Source organism: Salvelinus alpinus, chromosome 8 (genome assembly GCF_045679555.1).
Source record: "Salvelinus alpinus chromosome 8, SLU_Salpinus.1, whole genome shotgun sequence".
NCBI classification, from domain to species: Eukaryota; Metazoa; Chordata; class Actinopteri; order Salmoniformes; family Salmonidae; genus Salvelinus; species Salvelinus alpinus.
Window position 1 is genome coordinate 30,292,805 of NC_092093.1, and position 21,876 is coordinate 30,314,680.

Here is a 21,876-nt window from a genome sequence, read left to right on the forward strand (position 1 = left end):
TATGCTTGTCACATTATATTTAGCAATTGTCACTGTACTCATCCAGTTCTATCGTTGATGTTGACATGTATTTTGTTTCTCTCTTGACAGCTGGTAAACCTGTCATCCTGGTAGTGCTGGATCACACCTTCGATCCAGACTACACTGTACCTGACAGTAGCAGATTAGTGACCAGAGGTGATGTAATACTCACAGTGGACTGTCTCTTCCATGAGAGCAAAGGACTACTGAAGTGTCCACGCAATGAAGCAGCAGTCAATGACATTTTGAAGAAGCTTGACATACGCCCTGAGGTATCACCATTTGAAGTGTTTTAATTCAGTACTGTGTCACTCTGTAGATAATGTATCAGAGGAAGTCATAGAAATGTTCCTATTTTTTATCACTTATTTTTTCAGACTATAAATGAAGCACGAGCCAGTAGGGCTCATGAGAGGCAAACTGTACAGCCAATGGTAGTTTACTTTATCTTTGTTATATTCTACATTCACTACACTAGTAGTATGAACATGATATTTTTTTATATTATAAACTCCAAATGAAATATTTGTGTTACTCTAAACAGATATCTAATTATTTCCAAATGAAGTTGAGATGCAGTATGTTAATCTCTTCTCAGGAGACAAGCTGTTGTGACATTTTCCTCAATTACCACTGTTGCTGTTTTCTACCCTCCAGAGTATGTCCTACAGAGGACCAGAACACCCCTTATTCGAGAACAGAGGACAGACACATTGTGTGGTCCTCTTGTAATGCATCCAATGTCTATGACTGAAATCAATTGCAGGAAGTACATTTTCTGATGATTATTACATTGTGAGATATTTCTTTAGGGGGAATAGACACATGCATCTCAATCATCTGAAATTAGCCTACTATAACATGTAGTGGTATACTCTCTTTCCAAGCCGTGTACCTGTATATTTACTTTATGTGTAGGCCGCAGCTACAACATCAAACAAAAACAAGAAATGTGTGCTTAAAATACAATTTATACATTGATAATGACTGAGATGGTTATACCTGTGATAAAACAAAACAATATATTCAATATTATTATAAACCGGGAAGTTTAGCTCCTAGATGTTGACTGCCTGAAACATTTTTGTAGCGTTCATGTGCTGGTCGGAAATCGGAAATGTACGACTTGCTAACTGGTTGGTTGCGGCACGTGTAAAGACAATATACCACGGCTAAGGGCTGTATCCAGACACTTCACTTTGCTCTGTGCCTAAAAACAGCCCTCATGCTGCATTCATGACAAAGTTGGAAATTACCACATACAACTGGGAAAAATCCACTTGAATGGCCCCCCAACTGGTCATTACTAGTGGGAAACTCATCCATCATCCTGATCTCCAACTTCTCCCACATGCTGACCTCACCTACTAAGGAAATTACCTCTATAAAAGCATTTAACAGTTAAATGCAAAAACCAAACTATTTATAAAAAGCTTTCCAGTAATATGTTTACAAGAATGATAGCTGTACTTTTAGTTGATGGTTTAGGCATCTTGTTGGACTTTAGCCAATCATGGTTATGAAGGCAGCATCAGCTGTGGTATATTGGCCACATACCACACCCCCTCGGCCCTTATTGTTTAAATAATATACTGAACATGCTTTAGACATGCCTTAAACATTACTATGTCTAATATGTGAGCCAATGAACTCACAAATTCATGCAGATTATTTATGTTAAACCAATCAATACTTGCATTGTGTCAAGCTATTTGACCTTTACTTTGTCAGAAAATTGAGTATTGTTGTGACAATAATGACCTGCTGTGCAAGAAACCAATAAAAACGAATGAATAAAACTAAACTATTTATTTTGTCAGAGCCATAGAGACGGTTGGCTGATTGTGAGTTGAATGTCGTCCCCGACCGACCAACGGGCTGGGGCTGTTATAGCCTGACACTTTCACTTTCTGATTACTAGAAATCAGGAGGACGTTTCAAGAGTGAAAATACCGACACGTAAGTGTTTACATAAATTAAGATTATATTACTTTTGATCTGGTATTTGACGAACCTCTCGTCCAAAAGTGATTGTGACTAGTTTGTTTATTATCTGTGTTGGTTGACGTCGTGACAATATTATGCGGTAAGTAGACTACGAATTGGTCATCTTAATTTGTGTATATTTTTCTAGTTTGGGCAGCCGATAGTGCATGGGCGCTAGATCTGCACTATGGTCTGTCTAGGCTTGATATGCATTTTGTAAAGGTGTGTCAGGCAGGGTAAAGAAAGTGCATGTTGTGGAGGATATTATATATATAGAGAGGGATGCTCTGACAGAGAGGAACTGGTCTGCATCGTTACAGCTCACTCTCAGGGCCAGAAATGGTTTGTGCAGCTAAAACAGAATAATAAAAGACAATAATGCCAGTTTGATACAGGTGCAACATGTAATGAGTAGGAGAGTGAAAGAGAATATCACCAAATACCCCATTACAGGCAAGCAACACACAACTGAAGCTGTACTCAGGAGAGCTAATTTGATCAGTGGGCTGAAATCACACAGACTGTGTTTAAGGGGGTTAAGCACAAGCTAGTCTTTGAAGTTGTGGAGTTGGATCAAAACCCACTACTCTCTGGTTTTACGTGTGAGCACTTAGGACTCATAACTCACAATTCCAGCCGAGCTAAACAAAGTGGAGCAGTGCCCCAAAGAGCTGCTGAGCGAATATCATGACGTGTTCAATGATCTAGTGGAGTCTGTGCTTGGAGATGTCCATTTTCAGTCTGGTCTCATAGACTAGACATAACATAGTAAATGTACATCTGAGACACTCAAATTAGTAATGTTATGTTTGGTTACATAAAACAGATGGCTACTTAGGGTGGTTTGTCGGGGTCGGTGTATAAGGCGAACGTCTAGCAACTCAAAGGTTGCGATTTGGAATCTCATCACGGACAACTTTAGCTAATTAGCAGCTTTTCATCTACCTCCTACTTTTTAGCTACGCTGCAACTCTTTAGCATGTTAGCTAACCCTTCCTCTAACCCTGACTGAGGCCGGAAATGCTGAGCCGCATAAATGCAAGACACATTGGCGGGGAGGCACGCTGTAGACAGGCAAGGGACACACTTTTCTGGCCGAACATGAGAGGGGAAATCAAGGACATGTATCCAACTGCTCAGCCTGTAATGAATACGCACGAGCACAGCAAAACGAATCAATGATTTCACATGACATCCCAGAGAGCCCATGGCAAACAGTGAGCATGGACCTTTTTGCGTATATAGGAAAGGACTTCCTGATTATGGTTGATCATTACGCAGATTACTGGGAGGTGGAGCCACTGCCAGACGTGTCAGCTGACATGGTTGTCACATTCTGCAAAGTCCAGTTTGCCATCATGGACAACCAGACTGTGTAATCACAGAGAATGGGGGGTGCTATGAATCAACCAGATTTGTTTAAATTGCAGTGTGGATTCATTCATGTCACCTCCTCCCCTCACCATCCAGGAGCCAATGGAAAGGCAGAGTCAGCTGCCAAGAGAGTGAAATGCTTTTGCAAGAGGGCCAAGCTAGACAGTATGGACATATGGTCAGCTATACTGCAGTGGTGCAACACGCCACAGAGGGGATGGACAGTAGACACGCACAGCGTCTGATGTCGCGCAGACTCAAGTCATTGCTGCCGGCAGCACCCAACCTGCTGAAGACCTCTTAGGTTATGGGTGTCAACATTAGCTGTGTGTGGGTAAAATCCCTGGGAAGCAGTGTTTGATGCGTCACTACAGATGCGGGTTCGATCCCAGGCTGTGTCACAACCGGCCGTGACCCGGGAGTCCCATAGGGTGGCGCACAATTGGCCCAGTGTCGTCCGGGTTAGTGGAGGGTTTGGGTGGCTTTACTTGGCTCATTGTGGTCTAGCGACACCTTGTGGCGGGCCGGGCACCTGCAGGCTGACAACGGTTGTCTGATGAATGGTGCTTCCTCCCACACATTGGTGCAGCTGGCTTCCGGTTAAGCGGGCGGGTGTTAAGAAGCGCAGTTTGGCGGGAAAGTTTCGGAGGACGCATTACTCGACCTTCACCTCCTGAGCCTGTTGGGGAGTTGCAACAATGAGACAAGATCGCATATCACTAAATCGGGGTAAAAAAATAGAGATATTTTTCAGATCTGTGTTTCATAATTTTCCTTCAATTCGCAAGAGGGTAAACGTATCTCACCAGAGAAAGCATCAGAGTGAGCGAAACAAAAATGTGCTAATCAGCGTTGAGCTAAACTGAGTGAGTTCAACTGTGAATGGTCCTGGCGAAAAAAAACTAAGTCTAAAGGGAAGCCAGCTTGGATTTGGCGTCTCTCCTATCAAATCGCTTTGAGAGCATACGTCATTAACAGAAACAACTTGAATTGTTGCATCTCATTGTGTTGTTGTCCACCGGTGGCTAGCTAGCTAGCTAGCTAAAATTGGCCCTTTCCTAAATTAGCCATGGATGGATATAGGGATTTGGACTTGTGGTTTTACTTAATTCTCCGTACTGGCCAATGATTTTAAGATCGATTCTGATCCAAACATTTCTCTACAAATAGGGTGAGTCAGCATGTGTTTCTACTTTCACGAAGGCGCACGCACGCACACACGCAAGCGCAAACTAAAATCAGAACCATGTACAGCCATGGTTGGACTCAATTGTTTTTGGTATCATTTAGTTGTCACTGTATTATACTAAGCAGAGGTGATTTGATGATAAAATGTTGAAGTTGAAATGGTGCTGGAACAGTGGAGGCAGCGCCTGTTTTCTTTGTGACTTGCAGTAACTCTCTGTGGTTCTAAATCAATAGTTGTTTATTGGTCTGAAAATGTCAGAAACATTAACTTCCTTAACCATGCTGTAGGTCATGTAGGTCTGTTACATGCAATTTGCGTCATGGATTTCCTCAGACAGAGGTTGCTGTTATGTGATAAAACAAAGGTTTTGTTCAAATGTATTCTGCCACTGTGTCTTCTTATTGTCTCGGCCTTTAGGCCTATTTATCACACTCGCAAGGCATATGAATTAACAGCAAACAACGCAATTATCACAGCACATACAGTGTAGGATGTAATATGGCTTTTCTGGTGGTGGGGGGGGGGGGGGGGGCTTGGCTTCCCCAGTGATTTTAACCCCGCGACCGTGATACCCGGTGTGCATCTGCGTAGTGGTTGTCTGTCACGACCAACCAAGAGCACCATTTTATACTGGGTATCAAGCTTTTGTTTCTTCCTTCTCACCATTAAAGCTAGTATAGGAGGGAAATGATAACACGATCGATGTAATTAAGTGTTTCAGTAACAGGCAATCCTTTGTGTGTCTCTGCAGTGTCAGTATTTGACGTTCCACTCATCTAAACAGTGACTGTTTCTCCGTGGGTCTTACCTGGCAACGTAATAAAGGTTGATAAACAGCAGCAGGTGAGTTTATATTCGTAAGATTTTGCATCCTCAGCCTAATGACTCTTACCTTGCCCTAATCAGTGAATTTGTTATTTGATTGCCCAGGCTTATTGAATTATGAAAAACGTTGATAAATGTACCTTTTACAGCAAGGAACAGTAAGGAAAATGAATTCTCTGGGCACAATGTATTTTCTATCTGACAATGTTGTAAAGTTCAGTATCAGAATAGGCCTACCGTCCTGAATCTGTTATCTTTTCAAGATCAGAGCAGAGGACATCAAATCCTGTTTCCCTACAGCAGCATCAGTGTGACAAGTATGAGTCAGGTAACTACAATGAAATGATACAGTTAGCAGCTGTGTAAGCCTGTGAACAATGTTTTGGACTAATAAATAACCTATCAATCTCTTCCTCCTAGGCAAGGACAAAGAGTTTGGAAAAGCCATTCAGGATCCTCCCACCAAGTATGCACAGATTAACATGATCTGGGTCCCAATTAACTTGTGGTAACCACCTGTAGCAGGATATCAAAGAGTCTTAGCGCAGTAGGCTATTGCAATACTTTTCTATTTATTTAACACATCTACATGTCAAGGGAACGGGAACAATGGGCATCTTGGCAAAACAGAAGTGTCTGAAAATGTTAGGTCGACTAGCTATCAGTTTGCGCTGGTCGTGGCGCTGTCCACGGTGCTGAATGTTTGTGCGCCGGTAGAGAGAGCAATAGTAATGGCGTGTTTTTGTAGGCATTAACTCCGCCATCGTTCGTTGGATAAAGCTTCTTGGGAAATACATTTCGTTTTTGTAGGCTTTTTGAATAAATGCTGAAATAAGGTCTGTGGTAAACACAGGCCCAGGAGATCTTATACATTTATACAAAATATCTCCTTAGCCTGTGTTAAACGCCGTAAATAAGGTTTGAGGTTATCCCAAAACCCTATTCTTTCCCCATTAATTTACCCGTTAGGAATGGCTGAACGAACCAGAGGTAACTCATTTCAGTATTTTAGGACTTCAAGCGGGCGAGCTGTATATAGTTTGCGCTGCTGTGGTGCTGTCCATGGTGCTGAACATTTGTGCATCAGTAGAACAGTGTCCCCAATTGGTCAATTTCACCGCAATATCATCAGGAATTAACAAAGAGTTCCGCTATCTCCAACCTTTTGCATCGCTCTGTTCGCCGAACTTATCTATCCGTGCTCATTTTGGCGAGATCCACTTTCCTTTCATTGAAAATGAATGGGCTCCGTCATTTTGTCAGTGCACATCCATTTTAGTGGACATTGCCTGTAAGGGCACAATAAGGAATTCCAACAGGCTAGTTAGATGTCTTTATTGTAGCTGCGACTTCTACAGTACAATTTAAGTTAGCCTACAACACTGCCATTTATGGACCAGGCTAGCTGTAAGACACTTGAATATGCTAATGTAGTAACTGAGGTGTCACAGTTGCTTAACCCTAGACTTAAATCACATGCTTATTATTCTATAGAGTGGAGGACGGAGAAATTCTTCACCATTCTGACTGGAAATACTCTGCGGTCTCATAAGGAAATCAATCGCTGTCTCACTGCAAAAGGTTTAACTGAGGTGATGTCACTAGAGGAGAGTGATGTCATCATGGCTTTCTGTCCCATCGTCTCTCGTGCTGGGACTGATGTTGAAGCAGCACTGCAGAAGATTCCAGGTAATCTTGGCACCCAGAACCAAGTGTACTGTAACAATCAGTCACCAGGACTATTTCCAGGTGATCAATAATTCATAAAGAAACTTCTCAAAAAGTGACATCTAATTCCAAAAGCTCTTATTTGTCCCTCACTGTCTTGGCAGCTGGTAAACCTGTCATCCTGGTAGTGCTGCATCACACCTTCAACTCAGACTACACTGTACCTGACAGTAGCAGACTAGTGACCAGAGGTGATGTAATACTCACAGTGGACTGTCTCTTCCATGAGAGCAAAGGACTACTGAAGTGTCCACGCAATGAAGAAGCAATTATAAAGATTCTGGACAGGCCAGAAATACAGCCAACGGTAGTTCACCTTTATTAAATATGACAATTTAGATAAAGAGGAACATTGTGTCCCCAATTAATACAAATGGGAAAAGGTGAGCTTGAGTTGAGATTAGTAACGTCTAGGGAAATAACACGTAGTTGTAATACTCCTCATGCACACTGACCTGTATGTGTACTGTGTATTTTAACTCAGGTGCAGGATGATAAGGTCTGGGAACTAATTGGAGAAAAAGCCAGTGATGCCCCTGAGCAGGAAAACCTAGAGGTATGTCGTCTCATTTCAGACTTTGCTACTTGGTCAAAATACGAATGACAGGTCAGAGCAGAGGGAGGTGGTCAGAGTAGAGGGGATCAAATCCTGTTTCCTTACAGCATCATCAGTGTGACAATACAATATGTTTCAGGTAAATACAATTAAATGATACAGTTAGCAGCTGTGTAAGCCTGTGAACAGTAATAAATAGCCTATCAATCTCTTCCTCCTAGGCAAGGACAATGAGTTTGGAAGAGCAAATCAGGGACCTCTCACCAGTTGCAGCATCTACCCTTGCAAGTAAGTTATCTCCCTGAGCTTTATGCATTGTATCATCAGTTGTTGTCAACTCTCTTCCTAATAACATCATATTTGTTTTCAGGAGCTGGAATTGAAGAGGACATTGATATTCAAGAGTTAACAAGAGATGATCTGAATGAACTTCTGCCAGGCCTTGAGCATTTCAAACTTAGGAAGAAGATCAGTGAACTTCTAACCCAATCTAAACAGGTTGGTATAGCCCCAAAAGCTTCTATGGTTACTGTACCACTTTGTGGGATCATTCAGTATAGTTAATAGAATGAAGGTTTTTGATTCAATGTACATTTCCATTGTATGTACTAATCCCCCCACGTTTTCTCTGTTATTTTTGTTTCTTAGGACACAGCTAAACCTATCGATTTAATTCTTAACGAGTTTAGGGAATTCCTTCCAGCTATTGTCATGAAGAGTAAGTCCCTTTTCAAGGACTTTCAGCATAGCTGTCACCCAATACATTTGAGGTGTATCTTTGGTTGTAATTGTATGCATTGGTCACTTTATCCTTACAGATGCACTTGTTCCTGGGGGAGTGTTACATGGCTACGTCCCTATTCTTAAAGATTTGGAGAAGCAGCTGGCCAAAGCCCTGCACTTCATTCAGGCACACGTTGAACTGCTTGAGAGCTACAATCAAGAAGAGCCCATGGAGGCTGAGGGCAATGCTGTGTCCCCATCAGCTAACTCTGCTACAGCAGGAACCCAGCTATCCAATGTTGCAGGTAAATGACATAACTGCTGTCTGTGTTGGTTGCAGAACATTGGGTCTCATCCCTCACGAATCAAAAGACATAGATAATGGTATACAAAATGTAAACACGTAGATTTCATGAATAGTGTAGTTTTGTTGAGAAGTTAAACATTCAAGACATTCACTATTGGGACTTTAATGGAGCTCGAACACAGTCTTTTCTTAGCCTGAAATTACTCTGTTAACAGCCGCAATGTTAATTTTTCCCAGTACATAAACAATCTGTTAAAGGCGCTTCAGAATGACCAGGTAACTCAACCTTAACTCAACCTTTTATTAAAACAGAAGAATTCTATAATGTTATTAAACCCTTATACAGCTGGCAAAGCCAACCACAATAACGTGCACAGATTCACAAGAATGTGCTGCAAAAACATTGGATTTTAATTCATAGTACTTTATGTTGTCCTCAGCCTTAGGTGCTGTAGAGGCCCACCCCAAACGACCAAGAAAAGATGTGCCACTTACCACTGGTGGGCAGAACAGGCAAAACTTCAAGGACACCCCACCTCATACTTCAGGAGCAACTGGAATAACATATGCTTCTCCAATTACCACTGGTAGTGGGCAGTTCAGGTCGCAAGGCAAACTGGAGACCTCAAAATCATACTTTCCATACACTTCAGGAGCAGCTGCTGTTGAGCCATCTGCAACATCCTACAAAGGTCATTATCAAAGCCTAAACACTGTCAATGTCATTAAATCCTTTAAAGTATCATTAATTTGTAAGTAAAAAAATGGATGTATCAATCACAGATTGCCCCTTTAAGGAATTGGAAACAATAATGTGTTGAGAAAGTTTGATTTCAATTGCTACTTTCAGATAGGTCCTCATCAGTACCTGGTAACATCCAGGCCCCAAAAGAAAAGGAAGGAAAAGAACCTGGAAGTCTGTGGAATTTTTTCAGTGGATTCAGAGGAAATGAAACAAAACATTTGCCGGGTGAGATTCTTGAGATATGCTTTGTACTAATCGAAAATAATTTGTTCATGCATTTCCGGTCAGTCAATCTAATTGGCATAAATCACTCCTTACCTCTCCCCTCTGATAGCTGATGTGTGATGAGCTTTCTAGAGTGAAATGTCTGCAATGGAAATCCACCACTTTGCTTTTGTATGCAACACCTTGGGGATATACTGTATGTAGTGTTGTAATTTAGTTATGTTTTGTTTCAAGAAGTTCAAGTCTATTCACAAGTGTGTGGAAAAACCCTGAACACTCACCTTGCACTCATGAAACAAGTGGAGGATCTGGGACTTAAACGAAAGGAGACGAGTGTAGAGGACTGCCAAGTCATAATGGTCTTCTGTCCTGTTACATCTCGTGTGGGAACTGACATTGAAGCTGCCATGAGCCAAGTTCCAGGTAGGAAAGCCTTTTGGGATTACACCATGAAAGTAAAAGATTTCTCAACCGAATTCAATTGTCAATACTACTTCCATCATGGGATTTCATTTTACTCAACAGGATGTATTAATTCATGTTGTAGAACAACCTTTTGTCTCTAATGATTTTTTTGTGGAAGTACTTTTCTAACGCTTGCATCATTTTGTCTCTCAACAGGTAACAGAGATGCCATTCTAGTGGTGATGCACCATACTTTTGATAAATGCTTTGTCACAAGCCAGAGATCTGCATCTCACTACAAAAACGTAGTGGAGAAAGTGAATGTTCTCTTCCATGACTCTGTGGGACTTCTGCAGTGTAAAACAAATGATAATGCAGTGACTCTCATACATAAGGCCTTACAGAAATACAACAGCAGTACTTAGACATTATTAAGTGCCCCATTTTGGCAACACAAAGAAAGTGTCTGAAGTCTGTAACAAGATTACAATGCCACCAACATGATTTAAAAACCTACAACTTCCACCCAGGGCGTTGGTGACTCATTCTAGTTTAGAATAAAGCATATCACAATCTGTGTAGTGAGCCAAATGATTCTCAATAACTACAAAACTAGACTTCTCCCTGTAGAACCTCTGGTGTGAGTGAATCTTTGAAGATTAGATACCTCATACGTATTTGTTTGTTTCAGCTTGTTCTACTTTTAGTATTAGAAGCACTTTGTTTGAGGCAGTTTGTTTTGTTACATTATGCCTCAGAGATTGAACAGTTGTACCTACAGTATCATGAGAATGTGTTGTTTATGAATGTTTAGTCTTAATTCTATGAGAATAAATCAAGTACAAGTGTTGCATAAAATATTGAATAACTTAGTAATAATGACATTGATAACATTTTTCCTCCAAACTCTTCTGATATCAATAGACTTATTCATTTGTGTTGAGGAATTTCTGTCTCTGCAGATGGACTAATAAAATCTATTCCAAAGCTAAATAAAATAAAGTTGTTCTTATTTTCATAAAAAGAGTACACATGCAACATTGATTAGAACAAGTGTTGAGTCAGATATTTAATATTTATCATAACACTAATAACGTAATTGACTATAAAAATTCTGCTGATATCAATATAAAAGCTGTGTAGCAGCATTCATTTCTAAACATCCTTCTAGAAATACTTTAGGCACATTTGCATTTATAAATCACACAAAATAAGTGATATAGGATCACTTTTCTCTTGCCTCAGTCTTTCCATCACAAAGTAAAGACAGGCTTTAATGACAAAACAGCAGTTAGGTTTTGATAGTTGGTATCATAGTTTTGTCAACTCATGCGAACCCTGCTGTTGTCACTCCCCACTGTTAATAAAGGACACCATAGTCAAAATGTCATAAGCCCACCAGGCCACAAGAACAACACTTTGGTGCCAAAACACTCAATTTTGGTGCTACAGGCCCATGGTAAAGTAGATCAGTCAATGAGAATGCATGTTCTTATTTCCTCAGGCACAGAAAGTAAGGCCATGTCCCATGATCCATCCATCAACCATCTCCACCTCGCAGAAATAACTGTGTCATGACACAGTGCAGATCATTGATAAATCTATTATGATATTTCATGTGTCCCAAATGTAATGTGTTTATATGGACAGGCTTAACAGGAGATTGTCCTCAAATCTTCTCCCTCAACAGGAATTGGTCTGCAACCTGTTAACGTGTGCAGTATGCATAAGTGTGAATAAAAACTTGAAAAACATCCTTTTACACTTTGGTATGAATCACATGAGCATTTGTTTTGATTTTGTCCTCATAGGACACTAGAACTACAGACACATGCTGGAAAATATAGGTCATTAACAGTATATCACTGTTCTTCAATATATTTAACTCCTGTCTCATCACCACCACTGGTTTTATGCCATTAGACAGTATCATATCCCCACGCCACAAGAAACCAACTGTCTTGATTTCACAATAGCTTTACAATTCTTTCTCACACACATCATGGCATTTATCCCAGTTAACTCAACCTAGACAATCAACCATCTGATACGTCTTGTGAATATGTTAACTGGTCAGCCATGGTTAATATACTCCGAATAACACACACAAAAATATATACAGTACCAGTCAAAAGTTTGAAAACACCTACTCATTCAAGGGATTATCTTTATTTTTACTATTTCCTACATTGTAGAATAATAGTGAAGACATCAAAACTATGAAATAACACATACGGAATCATTTAGTAACCAAAAAACGATTAAAAATATATTTTATGTTTTAGATTCTTCAAAGTAGCCACCCTTTGTCTTGATGACAGCTTTGCACACTCTTGGCATTCTCTCAACCAGCTTAGTCACCTGGAATGCATTTCAAATAACAGGCGTGTCTTGTTAAAAGTTAAATTGTGGAATTTCATTGTGACAAGGTATATAGAAGATAGCCCTATTTGGTAGAAGACCAAGTCCATATTATGGCAAAAACAGTTCAAATAAGCAAATAGAAACAACAGGCCATCATTACGGAGAATGTCAAGAACTTTGAAAGTTTCTTCAAATGCAGCCGCAAAAACCGGCAAGCGCTATGATGAAACTGGCTCTCATGAGGACCTCCACAGGAAAGGAAGACACAGAGTTACCTCTGTTGCAGAGGATAAGTTCATTAGAGTTAACTGCATCTCAGATTGCATTCCAAATAAATGCTTCACAGAGTTCAAGTAACAGACACATCTCAACATCAACTGTTCAGAAGGGACTGTGAATCAGGCCTTCATGGTCAAATTGCTGCAAAGAAATCACTACTAAAAGGTCACCAATAATAAGATGAGACTTGCTTGGGACAAGAAACACGAGCAATGAACATTAGACCGTTGGAAATCTGTCCTTTGGTCTGATGAGTCCAAATTTGAGATTTTTGGTTGCAACCGCCTCGTCTTTGTGAGATGCAGAGTAGGTGAACGGATGATCTCCGCATGTGTGGTTCCCACTGTGAAGCATGTAGGAGGAGTTGTGATGGTGTGGAGGTGCTTTGTTGGAGACACTTACTGATTTATTTAGAATTCAAGGCACACTTAACCAAGATCTCTACCATAGCATTCTGCAGCGATACGACATCCCATCTGATTTGCGCTTAGTGGGAGTATCATTTGTTTTTTTAACAGGACAATGACCCAACACACACCTCCAGGCTGTGTAAGGGCTATTTGACCAAGAATGAGAGTAATGGAGTGCTGCATCAGATGACCTGGCTTCCACAATCCCCCGATCTCAATCAGATTGAGATGGTTTGGGATGAGTCGGACCGCAGAGTAAAGGAAAAGCAGCCAACAAGTGCTCAGCATATGTGGGAACTCCTTCAAGACGGTTGGAAAACAATTCCAGGTGAAGCTGGTTAAGAGAATGCCAAGAGTGTGCAAAGCTGTCATCAAGACAAAGGGTGGCTACTTTGAAAAATATAAAACATAAAATATATTTTTATTTGTTTTTTTTGGTTCTACATGATTCCATATGTATCATTTCCTAGTTGTGATGTCTTCACTATTATTCTACAATGTAGAAAATAGTAAAAATAAAGATAATCCCTTGAATGAGTAGGTCTTCTAAAACTTTGGACCGGTAGTGAATATACACACATATTCTGGTTCGGGGGAGGGACGGGCAAAAAAGTGCCAATCATATACATTAAATGAACAGCAGAGAAAGTCTGGCTAGGGTCAACATCCCTCCCCTTATAGTCCACACCCTCTGTAACCCTGATGCTGTAGCCATGCGATTGGCCCTCTGTGGTGTCCGTTACTGGCTCGGTCGGTTGGGGCGGCCCCTCCAGTAGTTGTTATAGGCCTCCTGGAACATGTTCTTGCAGCCGAGCTTGGCGTCAAGGCGGGAGCAGATGAGGAAGGAGCCGCCCATCTTGCGGTGGAGGGAGTAGGTCTCCTCGGGGGGCGGGGTGAGGCGCTGCTTCAGCATCACAGGGATCAGGTTGTGGATGCGCTCTGTGGTGCTCTGGGCTCCGAAGTTAAAGGGCTCCATAGAGGCAAAGGCCTCGCCCAGGATCATCACCGCGTCTACATGGGCATTCACCATGGACTGAGGGAGGGGACGGACAGAACATACTCAGAGAGAGTAATAACCTGTATGTGTGTGTGTGTTTTAGTGGGTTCAGGGGGAGCCATTGTAATGAAGTTATGGGTATTATTCACTACTCAGTTTATGCCATGGAGTAATGGAGAGCCTTCTCAATTCATTGTCTATGACTAAATAAACTAGTATGTGGCATTGTTTATTACGAATGAATTGACTCACCTTTGACTCATAACCTGTGAGGAACTTCATGTCTACTGATCTCTTCCGAACCCCCTCTCTGTCTCCCTCTGCTGCTGACTTGATGAGCTGATTAAAACAATGAATGTCACACACAAATAAATCATTTTGATCGGCTATGTTTTGTTGTGGGATATAGCCTAATATCTTACCTCAATGTAGATGTCAGTGAAGTCCTCACTAAATCCTCTCGTGGCTCCGAAATCCAACAATGCAACCTATGGATGGAACAGAAGTAATGTTTAGTCATTCAACAACATCGTGCTACTGGAGGTGGCTACTGCATAGGCTTGGCAGGCTCTACAGAAGACACCAAGAATGAAGACCCATTTAAACAGAGAACCTTTAGGAGGGTTAGTTACAGGACTCTAATGATGAAGTTGATAACAAGTTAAAAGGCAGACTCACCCTGTGTGTCTGCGGGTCGTAGAAGAAGTTGGACCAGTTGGGGTCAGTCTGCATGTATCTGAACTCAAACAGCTCCCTTAAACAAAGTTTCAGGATATTCTCACAGATCTGACACACACATAGCGAGAAAGAGGCAGAGAGAAAGAAAGATACTTTAAGAACACACATTTTTCAGGTTGCAATCTCACCACCAAGGGGCAGTAATACACTGTAGCAGGTGTTTTGGCGGGTGAGGTGACAGAAATGAGTTTGTTGTAGTGGAGTTTGTCTTACACATCAAAACAAGCTTGGGCAAGCAGAAAGCACACATCAAAATCCACAAGTACAATAAGTAAAATACATAATGGTGGCCTTTGTTAATGAACACAGTTGCAGCATACAGTGACCTCGTTCTTGAGCTCCTGGGAGAGTTGTTCAGCCTGGTCCAGAGGGAAGCCGGGGACCAGCTCTGTGGTGAGGACGGCGTTGCTGCTCAGCTCGTCTATTACATCTGGCACATAGAAGAACGGGTGGTCTTTCAGCAGCTCCCTGTACCAATCGCATAACCATCGTCAGACGCAGGAACAACACAACACACAGCTTTGAAAACTCAGCTCTTAGGACTCAATGGGAATATATGTACATTATTTATGTCATGACATTTCACAGGATATTTCCAGTGTTTTCAAATGGCATTATGTTACTGTATAAATTTATAATAACACGGTATGATCTTCTCTTCAAACTCCACAGATGTATCAGTGAGTGACCTCTACAACAACTCATTGCATCTCCACAATCCCTCAAATAATCCTCCAGTGTCTACACTCTAGCTGTACAAATCACAGTTTAATACTGTATGAGCATGTATAGAAGGGAGAGTGTCACCGGCCATGGTCAAGGTGAAAAAGCATGTCATCCACAGCTGGTGCGTACTGTATGTAACAGGAGCCTCCTCTCTGGACATAAATCTTATCTCACACCCTCACCCTGCCAACAAACCTGGGGTTCATGGAGCGGAGACAGGGGGCATGAGGAGAGGGTATGGAGAGGGGGTGCTTAATGTCTCCTTGTATTATGTCCAGATCAGTTATATTTAAATGCTGGCTGTAGACGAATGATGCACTTTTATATCAAAGGCGTCAAAGCAACACTCCCCAGAGTGGCTATTCGTAGACCCTACAGGCTACAGTACATTTCCTGATCTGGAGTCATACAATGACATGTTGTGTTGTCCTCCCACCACCATCTGGAAAAGGCACTGTGTTTAAGAGATTCATTTACCTTGTCCCTCTTGGGATTTATGGATTTACTAAGTGCTCACTAAAAAGCCACAGCTTGAGTCATCACAAATTCCTATTGCTTGGCTACATCCAAAAGATAAAGCAATCTTTCCCCCTTCATTTCTGGAGCTTGCAGTGACGATTAGATAATGAAAGTAGTTACGGGGAGGTGGTCTTTAAGAGAAAGCTCATCTGGTTGTTTTGATCACTCACTGGAATTTCTTGGCACATTTGGCCTCTCTTATGTAATCACATTCCAGTGCCAGCTCTCTGCTCATCACCTCAATCAGATGCTCAGGGAAGAGACCTGCACAAGATGTTAACAGAGGGAGAAAGAGCGAGAGAGATATAGAGAAACAGATGGATTATGGTTGACTGAGACCTAGAGGGATGTGTGCTCGGATCATTCCCAGAGTATAGTGGAAGTCCAGACTGATGGGTATTGGACACCACCATCGATCATCTGCTGGGTGACTCTCTGCTATCGATGACAGCGTTATTTTTGGCAGGCGGTAACTGTCAAACACACGTTAGTTAGAAATTCCACCCCTTAAGCCAGGTTCGACAATTTACCTGTAACATCAGCTTGTTTGCGCTGAGGTGGAGGTGTGGATATAAAATGTGCGCCAAAATGCCAATTTCAGTCAGCGCAACTAGAGATATTGAAGAAGGACCGAAAGCTGGTCTTAGCGGAATCACAATTGGTTATGGCATTGATTTTGCCAGCAGATGTGCACACAGTAGTCGTATGTACATCACCGATGTTTAAAACAGACTGCATATAGTTTTTCCTTATCTTTAAAAAAATGTCATGCATCTTGGACCAAACAGTCAAATCGCGGGAATTCCGATCGCTGTCTGTGGTGCTGAATCAGCTTGTAGACTATATTTGCCAGTTTTTTTGTTTACCTTTCACGTGGCTAAGTCACTACTGGCAATATCAACAGCGATGGTAGACTATAGCTACATATATTTGGGGGAGCAGTAACGATGAATGGACATTCACCCTTTCTTGTTATATTGGACATTTTACAGCTCCTGTGAAAAGTTTGGATGAGCGTTAGTCTCTTTAGTCTACATTGTCTTAGGACTAATATGCCCACGGGGAGCAATTATGGTAACTGTATTTAGACATAGCCTATTTAAAACATTTTTAAAATGTGTTTTTTTAATTATTAACTGTCTTTTTAGGTCTTATCGTTAGTGAATTTAATCTTGCTTAGTGCTCAGCAATGGTGGGAACTCCTTCAGGACTGTTAGAAAAGCATTCCAGATGAAGATGGTTGAGAGAATGCCAAGTGTGCAAAGCTGTCATCAAGGCAAAGGGTGGCTACTTTGAAGAATCTCAAATATAAAAAATATATTTTAATTTGTTTAACACTTTTTGGGTTACTACATGATTCCATATGGGTTATGTAATAGTTTTGATGTCTTCACTATTATTCTACAATGTAGAAAATAATAAAAATACAGAAAAACCCTAGAATGAGTAGGTGTCCAAACTTTTGACTGGTACTGTATATCCATATTTAAGCCATGCATATTTAGCAAATATGGGATAGGCCTAGATTTTGTTTCTGTAGGCTATTTAACAAACTAGGCTATAACGAACTAACATTCGAATTGTAGCAGATGACAACATAATACATAAAAGACCGTAAATACACAACTTGAACCAACCACATATTTATCAATGGAGCACGTTCTGATTGGCCAGTGAAGAGGGTCAAGCCTCAACATGCCTTCAACTTGTCTATTCATCAAAACCCAGCAATTTCGCACCACCGCCAGCTACTGCACCCATAATTCTGGTTGTAAAAATAGCAAAAATATTTCTGACACACTCCAAACCTATAGCGCTACCGCCTGCTCTTAAATGTATCATTGCGTTAGGGTTGTTAAAATAAAGCCCCGTATGTGTGTGTGAACAGGATCAGAGCAGGATCAGAGTGTGTGCTTACAGGGAGGGGGGCAGTATATTCCCCACGTTATGTTGTGCTGCATGTGTGATTCACGCTACGCCATAAATGTGATTACTACATCATGCTACAAATAAAAAACATTTAATAAAAAAAATCTAATTCTACAAAACAAATCTGAAATCCGTTCAGGGATCGTCACCTTCAGGCAGTGCGTTGCTCATGGTGAGGAGAGTCATCAGGTTGTTGATGTCACTGTCGATGCTTTTAGCCACTCCGGGGTACTGCATGGGACAAACAGAGCAGGAGAAACAGCATGACAAAACAACTATGTTTACCAGTTGGACTCCCTGACACCAAAAACCAGCCCTGACGACAAGCTCCGACGTGAAAACACTGCCATCATAAGGGACACCATAGTGCCCTCAAAGCTCATCACTAAGCTAAGGACCCTGAGACTAAACACCTCCCTTCTGCAACTGGATGCTGGACTTCCTGACGGGCCACCCCCAGGTGGTAAGGGTAGGTAATAACATATCTGCCACGCTGATCCACAATACGGGGGCCCCTCAGGGGTGCGTGCACAGTCCCTTCCTGTACTCCATGTTCACTCATGACTGCAAGGCCAGGCAAACTCCAATACCATCATCAAGTTTGTCGATGACACAACAGTGGTAGGCCTGATCCCCGACAACGATGAGAGAACATACAGGGAGGTCAGAGACCTGGTCGTGTGGTGCCAGGACAACAACCTCTCAACGTGATCAAGACAAAATAGATAATTGTGGACTACAGGAAAAGGAGGACTGAGTACATTCTCATCGACAGGGCTGTAGTGGAAAAGATTGAGAGCTTCAAGTTCCTTGGTGTCCACATCACCAACATGGTCCAAGCACACCAAGACAGTCGTGAAGAGGGCACGACAAAGCCTATTCCCCCTCAGGAGACTGAAAAGATTTGGCATGGGTTCTCAGATCCTCAAAAGGTTCTACAGCTGCACCATCGAGAGCATCCTGACTGGTTGCATTACTGCCTGGTTTGGCAACTGCTTGGCCTCCGACCGCAAGGCACTACAGAGGGTAGTGCGTACGGCCCAGTATATCACTGGGGCCAAGTTTCCTGCCATCCAGGACCTCTATATCAGGCGGTATCGGAGGAAGGCCCTAAAAATTGCCAAAGACTCCAGCCACCCTAGTCATAGACTGTCCTCTCTGCTACCGCACGGCAAGCAGTACCGGAGCGCCATGTCGAGGTCCAAAAGGCTTCTTAACAGCTTCTACCCCCGACTCCTGAACAGCTAATTAAGGGCTACCCAGACCCCTCTTTTACACTGCTGCTACTCTGTTTATAATCTATGCATAGTCACTTTAACTTTACCTACATATACATATTACCTCAATTACCCAGTACATAGCCTCGCTTGTTAATTTACTGCTGCTGTTTAATTATTTGTAACTTTTTTTCTTAACTTCTTAAAGCATTGTTGGTTAAGGGCTTGTAATTAAGCATATCACTGTAAGGTCTACACCCGTTGTATTCTGCGCATGTGACAAATACAATCTGATTTGGAATGCTAATGAGACAGGAATTTAAACTTCTGAAAGCACAAAGAGCCACGTCTATATACAATTTTGGAGATACATCTCTACAGTTTATGACAACAGACAACAGAGCTTACTCTAAAGTATTTTAAGATAAACAATACAGAGTTGACACACAACACATTCCCATGTGATTCAAAGGTCATGTTTTATCTTTTCAAGGAAAGACGAGCATTGCCTTAAATGGAGCCATGACAACAGCAGAAAAACAAGTCAGGTTGTGGAGCTAATGCTGCTGGTCACTGCTGATATTTCTTCTCTCATTCAACATCGGTCATTTCTACACTTTGGACTATTACGTCAATGCAGCAGATGAGGCCTTTAAAGTAAAAACAGAGGATATGAAATGCCTATACCGTGATGTAAGGTTTGAGAGGTTTGTTCAGGAGGGTGCAACATTACAGAATGTTCAGATATAGAAATATATTGGTGTAAAACACAGCAGCCTCCTGAATGACTCCCAGGTCTCCATCTCACCTGGATCTTCATGGCCACCTCCCTGCCGTCCTTCATCTTAGCCAGGTGGACCTGTCCGATGGAGGCCGCAGCAAACGGTCGCTCCTCAAACGAATCCAGCTTGTCCCTCCAGTTAGGGCCCAGGTCGTTGTTGATTGACTTCTACACAGGGAAAGGGACAGAGATACATAATGGCAGCTCCCTCAACAGTGTATCACTGCAATGGGCTATAGCCTTCAATGATGGTACCTTATTAGGAGACTAATAGGTATCTGTTATTCACTTTCATTGTCATGACTGACTGACTAATTCATGACTTTTTTTCTAGTACTCCCCTTTATAGCCAGGGGCTACAGGGCTAGTGACGAGGGGACTTAAGAGTAGGTTATTAAAGGTGAGACATTACCGTCATCTGCTTGATGGGCATGAAGTCTGCACTCTGTCTCACACGTTCAAAGATCTTGGCCAGCTGGGGGTTGATGAAGGCATCATCTGAAACACAGAACACAGGGAGATGGCAGTGAACGGCTGATTGATGCACAACAGTCAGAACAAAACATGTGGAGACAAGCCATCTTGTTGCTGTCTGTCAACCTGTTCATTACACTATGCACCAACACAGGAAATGACAGGTCTTAATCACAATGTCTTGTTCAGTTAAAAATGACCAATTAATATAAATAAAATCTAAGGCCTTGGTACCTCTGGGCACTTAGACAGAGTTTATCACAATTTATAGGTCCTTGCCAGTGTTCACTAAATGTCTCTGATAGACCAAGATGTTTGGCACAGCAACCACCTTCACATAACTGAAGCTGGCAGTGCCGTAAAAGGGCCCTTAGATTTGTTATAGCAACAGAGATGTCTGTGCATGTTAAACAAAACAAAGTGGTGTGAGCCGTGCTGCAGGGCATTGTGGGTAAGATCTACAACAGTATAAACATTCCGACAACAAGTGGGGAAAATGCACCGGAGGAGAACAGCAGCAAAACACATGACGGAGGTCAGAGGAAGAGAGTCCTGCCAGATCCAGCTGATCGTGAGTGAGGGTGACTTTACTCGCTATTTAGGCTTAGTTTGGCAGACCAAAAATCTATTCCCTGAATCACATCCATCCGTTTTCTGAACTGAGAATTACCGAAGTGGTGATTTTACCTGTCTTACTTTAAATGACAGTGATTATTATGGATGTTTATCATGACTTGTCTGAGGAAGACACATGTATCTGTTATGATCAGACAGCCATTGAGTCAAATCATTAAAGAGATTCTCTGGTACTTTTGTATACTTTTTAGCCAGTAGTTCTGAAAGTAGGCAAAAGTGGTCCCCTAAAATTGCATACGCGTCACATATGTGCACCAGGTCATTGTGCTCTCTCCCGCTCTGCTGTGTGTGCATCTTGCTAGCTGTCACTCAAACGGCGAGGGGCTGAAGCTCATTGGCTAGAACTCAAATTGCTAGGGGGCTGGCCCATGTTGGGGAAAATGGCGCACCACAGTGTACAGAAAAACAGTCACTTTCAAACTAGGGATTTAGTGGCTAATTAAGGTAAGAAAGTAATTCTGCTCATAGATTTTAAACCTCCAGCCCAAAGCAGGAGGTTTAAGTAAATACTTAGTAGTCGCCAAAGTTCCAGAATATGTCTTTAACCCTTTACACATGTAGAAATGGACCTATATGGATAGGGCCAAATTGAAATGATTCTAACAGAAGAAGTATAAAAAGCATATGCATGACCATGGTAGCAAATGAAAGAGAACACTGTGGAGTTCATGGGGAAAACAAAACAGTTCATCTGGCACAAGACTGAATCCAAACACTAAACC

At 41.8% G+C, this 21,876-nt stretch overlaps 2 protein-coding genes across 18 annotated transcripts in view; one reads left to right on the plus strand and one right to left on the minus strand.

Moving 5' to 3' along the window:
• The first annotated feature begins 110 nt into the window (after positions 1-110).
• On the plus strand, positions 111-11,440 carry LOC139582937 (uncharacterized). 12 transcript variants are annotated; one of them, XM_071413438.1, is made up of 15 exons: positions 111-1,980; positions 5,322-5,413; positions 5,659-5,723; positions 5,816-5,942; positions 6,890-7,084; positions 7,228-7,430; positions 7,608-7,679; positions 7,901-7,967; positions 8,050-8,177; positions 8,328-8,397; positions 8,498-8,707; positions 9,150-9,401; positions 9,560-9,679; positions 9,914-10,102; positions 10,301-11,440. In XM_071413438.1, exons 5-15 carry the CDS (start codon positions 6,991-6,993, stop codon positions 10,507-10,509), a joined length of 1,614 nt encoding a protein of 537 aa, XP_071269539.1. In that variant the 5' UTR covers positions 111-1,980; positions 5,322-5,413; positions 5,659-5,723; positions 5,816-5,942; positions 6,890-6,990; the 3' UTR covers positions 10,510-11,440. The 12 variants fall into 12 exon arrangements, 10 of the variants coding, with proteins under 10 accessions (XP_071269539.1, XP_071269540.1, XP_071269536.1 ...); XM_071413439.1 differs by having other exon boundaries at positions 5,816-5,903; XM_071413435.1 differs by having other exon boundaries at positions 5,816-5,861.
• Positions 11,129-21,876, minus strand: part of LOC139582936 (atypical kinase COQ8A, mitochondrial-like) — a 39,658-nt gene continuing 28,910 nt past the window's right edge. For 4 of the 6 annotated variants that reach the window (XM_071413428.1, XM_071413426.1, XM_071413424.1 and 1 more), the window contains 9 exons: positions 20,457-20,542; positions 20,072-20,212; positions 18,196-18,277; positions 16,288-16,381; positions 15,193-15,340; positions 14,813-14,920; positions 14,557-14,622; positions 14,387-14,473; positions 11,129-14,170 (listed from right to left, as the gene is read on the minus strand). In XM_071413428.1, the coding sequence (XP_071269529.1) occupies positions 13,877-14,170; positions 14,387-14,473; positions 14,557-14,622; positions 14,813-14,920; positions 15,193-15,340; positions 16,288-16,381; positions 18,196-18,277; positions 20,072-20,212; positions 20,457-20,542 (1,106 nt within the window). In that variant the 3' untranslated portion in view covers positions 11,129-13,876. The remainder of the gene's footprint in view (positions 14,171-14,386; positions 14,474-14,556; positions 14,623-14,812; positions 14,921-15,192; positions 15,341-16,287; positions 16,382-18,195; positions 18,278-20,071; positions 20,213-20,456; positions 20,543-21,876) is intronic. The other 2 variants (XM_071413427.1, XM_071413425.1) reach the window with 1 other exon arrangement.